This window comes from Propithecus coquereli, unplaced genomic scaffold, assembly GCF_000956105.1.
Source record: "Propithecus coquereli isolate 6110/MARCELLA unplaced genomic scaffold, Pcoq_1.0 Scaffold53, whole genome shotgun sequence".
NCBI classification, from domain to species: Eukaryota; Metazoa; Chordata; class Mammalia; order Primates; family Indriidae; genus Propithecus; species Propithecus coquereli.
In genome coordinates, this window is record NW_012151174.1 from 778585 (window position 1) to 782089 (window position 3505).

A 3505-nucleotide genomic window follows, 5' to 3' on the forward strand; every position below is an offset into this window, starting at 1 on the left:
AGGCGTGAGCCACCGCGCCCGGCCCAGGCACTGCATTTTAACTCCAAGCTCTTTCCAGTGTAGGAGTCAGGGAGCAGTGCGCTTTCCAAAATTTGTTTACCGCCCCTTCGTTGGATTCCAAAGCATTTAACATTCACTACCTGAACTGACTCAGAGGTCTTGGGAGGTAGCTTAGGGATGTTTATTTCAGGTTTCTAGCTGGGAAGCTGGAGCCCAGAGAAGGGAGGGGACTTCTTGAGGTCACACAGTGAGGTGGGGACAGAGGTGGTTTCCTGGTTCCAACCTGTCCTGGGCTGTTTTTCCACTGCTCCGGGCCAGCCCTGGGTGGGCGCCTCCTGGCCTCACCCTGGATGATGGGTTGGGGGTGTGTGTGTAGATTGAGGGGTGGCAGGGGGCCCTGCCCTTAAAGAGCCTGCCTCTTGTGCTGAGTGGGGAGGCCAGGTTTCCTCCTAGAGGATAGTCCAGTGGGGGGGATCCCAGGCTGAGGGGCTAGAACAATCTGGAAAGCTTCTTAGAGGATGAAGCGTGCCAACTTGGGTCTAGAATGACTGGGAACAGCTGGAGGAAGGGAGGAGGTACCCGAGGTGGGAAGGATGGTGGGAGGTAGGGAGACAGAGGGAGGAGGCAGAGAGCAGAGAAAGAGCATGATCGAGGGAGACCATGCCAGAGGGAGAGAGAGGGCAGGGCAGTTGTTTGGCACACCGACTCCAGACTCAGCTGACCCAGTGTGACTCGAGCAAATCACTGACCTTTGCTGGGCCTCAGCTTGCACATCTGTAAAATAGGGATAGAATCAACCTCGTGGGTGGTTGTGTGGATTGAATGAGTTGATACTTGCAAAGCACCCGGAGCAATGCCTGGTAACGTTGTTCATGCACCAAGTATTTGTCAAATGATCAGAAAGAGAGAGAGACAGAGGGTCTCAGGGGGAAGAATGGGAGAGCAGCAGAGCAAGTCGGATCAGGGCAGAAAGCTAGAGTGACACAGAGGGTCGGGTGAGGGTACGATTTCCCAAGGGCCTCCTAGGGAAGGTGATCTTGGCTTGGGTGGGGGCGAGGGCTGTTTCAGGGCTCTGACCAGCTTGTCAGGAGGGCAGGATGTGATTGGTTGAAGAAGGCAGCCTTTGGGAATGACCAAAAGGCCTCGAGGGCCACGGTGAGATGTCCAACCACCTGTCTCCCCTTTGTCTCCAGCAGAGGCAGCAGCTGCTCCCACTGCAGCTCCCGGCCCTGCCCAGCCTGGGCACGTGTCCCCAACACCAGCCACCACATCCCCTGGTGAGAAGGGTGAGGCAGGCACCCCAGTGGCTGCAGGCACCACTGCAGCTGCCATCCCCCGGCGCCATGCCCCTCTGGAGCAGCTGGTTCGCCAGGGCTCCTTCCGTGGGTTCCCAGCACTCAGCCAGAAGAACTCACCTTTCAAACGGCAGCTGAGCCTCCGGCTGAATGAGCTGCCATCCACGCTGCAGCGGCGCACTGACTTTCAGGTGAAGGGCACAGGTGAGCCCTGGGCCCAGTGGAAAGGGGCGTCAGAATCAAGTAGCACTGACTGATGTGGGCGAGGGATAGAGGAGCGGAGGAACACACTGATTGATTAGCACTGTCTGTGATAGCAAGGGAGAGGAGAGAGGAGGCACAAACCATATTCGATTAGCCATGTCTACTAATCGACAGGTGTCACAAGTCATGATCCATTAGCAATGTCTGCTGTGGTTAGGGAAAAGGAGAAATATGGCACACATCATGATGGGTTAGCAAAGTCTGCTATGGGCAAAGAAGTCTGCCTTGGGCATGGGAAAGAAGAGAAGCAGCACAGATGGCCTGTTTTTGCTCAGGAGTAAACTGAAGCACCGTAGGTCAACACTCCCTCCAAGCATTAGGCCAATAGAGCCCTGAGATCTGGCCAGGTGAAGACCCAGGTGTATTCCTCAGGCTCAGAGGAAAGGACTGTGATGGATTAATGATATCTGCCTAGGGATGGCATTCATCATGATCTCCTGACAGTGTCTGCCATGAGCAAGAAAAGGAGAGGGGCGCACCTCGTGCTTTATTAGCAAAGTCTGCCATGGGCAAGGGAGAAGAGAGAGCAGCAGGAGTGTTGTTTTGCCCAAAGGGGAGACTCCCAGAATTTGGTCAGTGGAAACATGAAGTGAAGGGCACAAGTGCGCACAGGGATCCAGGGGTCAGAGAGCATAGCAATGGGTCAGTGACGTCAGCTGTGGACACAGGGTCGGGCAGAGGCAGTACCCATCATACAGAGGAAGGAGGTGGCACATCATGATTGATTAGCAATGTCTGCCATGGGTGATGCTAGGAGAGAGACGGTGTAACTGTCCTGTTTTGCCTGGAGGGAAGATACAATTACAAGGACCTGTCCCTTCTAGCATTTGGCTATGAGGTCTGGCCAGGTGAGGGCTAAGGTGAGCAAAGAGCTCAGTGGAGGAAAAAAGCATCATGTTTGATTACTAATGTCTGCCACAGGCCAGGAACAGGAGAATGGTTACAATCTAAAAGTAACATCTGCCAAGGGAAAGGGAGAAGAGAGAGGTGGCACAGTACCAAGTTTTCGCCTGGGGTAGACAGGCAGAAGGGCTGTCTTCCTCCCAGCAGTCAGTGAAGCCATGTGGTCTGGCCACCTTCCTGCTTCTGTGTGCCAAATCTGTGACACCTACCCCTTCTGGCCTCAGGGATTGGTGTGGGAGGGTGTTGATCTATATCCAGGAGGCAGAGCTGCTCTAAAAGGCAACCGCTGAGCAGATGCCAATGCTTGTTGAGAGTGACGCACACTCGCTGCCTGCCTGCAGCATCTCCTGGCCGCCACACACCCTCACACTCACTGTCCTCATGCAGCGTGACACTGAGCACCGCACACACTCGGGACAGTCACAGGCACTCCCGGAGAGGCGGCAGCCTCCCCAGGCTTTATTCGGAAACCTCACACTCCTGCGAGTGGCTGCACACTCGCGTGGATACGATTTGCTATTTACACAGAAATTTCACAGACTCACACAGATGTCACACTCTCACGCGTGTGTCCTACACACTCAGAAGCCACACACACACACACACAGTCACGCGTACTTGCGAACACACTCGTACACCACACAGGCGGATTCACTCGCGCTTGGGAGTCACACGTCGTCGGGTTGCCACATACCTGGATTCCAGCCATCAACTGTCACACACCGACGTGGCTGTTGTACCACTCAGATGTCACATGAACACAGGCACAGTTATTTTTGTGGCCACGACCACTTACTTACTATGGGGTGGACCTGCTGACCTGCACTATGGGATGGAAAGGACCCAGGTGGTAAGAGAGGGCCACCTGAGGGTGCGGGGGCAAGGGACAGGGCCCGGGCCTATTTCTGACCTCCATCCTTCCCTGACTTCCCAGTGCCTGAGATGGAGCCTCCTGGTACCAGTGACAGCGATGGCATCAATGCTCTGTGCACACAGATCAGCTCGTCTTTTGCCAGTGCTGGAGCACCGGCAGCAGGGCCACC

At 55.2% G+C, this 3505-nt stretch overlaps 1 protein-coding gene across 1 annotated transcript in view; it reads left to right on the forward strand.

Moving 5' to 3' along the window:
* The window catches only part of LOC105820551 (aarF domain-containing protein kinase 4), a 48830-nt gene that overhangs the window by 42630 nt on the left and 2695 nt on the right, over positions 1-3505 (forward strand). The window contains exons 21-22 of the mRNA XM_012657047.1: positions 1194-1499; positions 3397-3505. The exon at positions 3397-3505 is cut by the window's right edge and continues 2 nt beyond it. Of these exons, the coding sequence (XP_012512501.1) occupies positions 1194-1499; positions 3397-3505 (415 nt within the window). The remainder of the gene's footprint in view (positions 1-1193; positions 1500-3396) is intronic.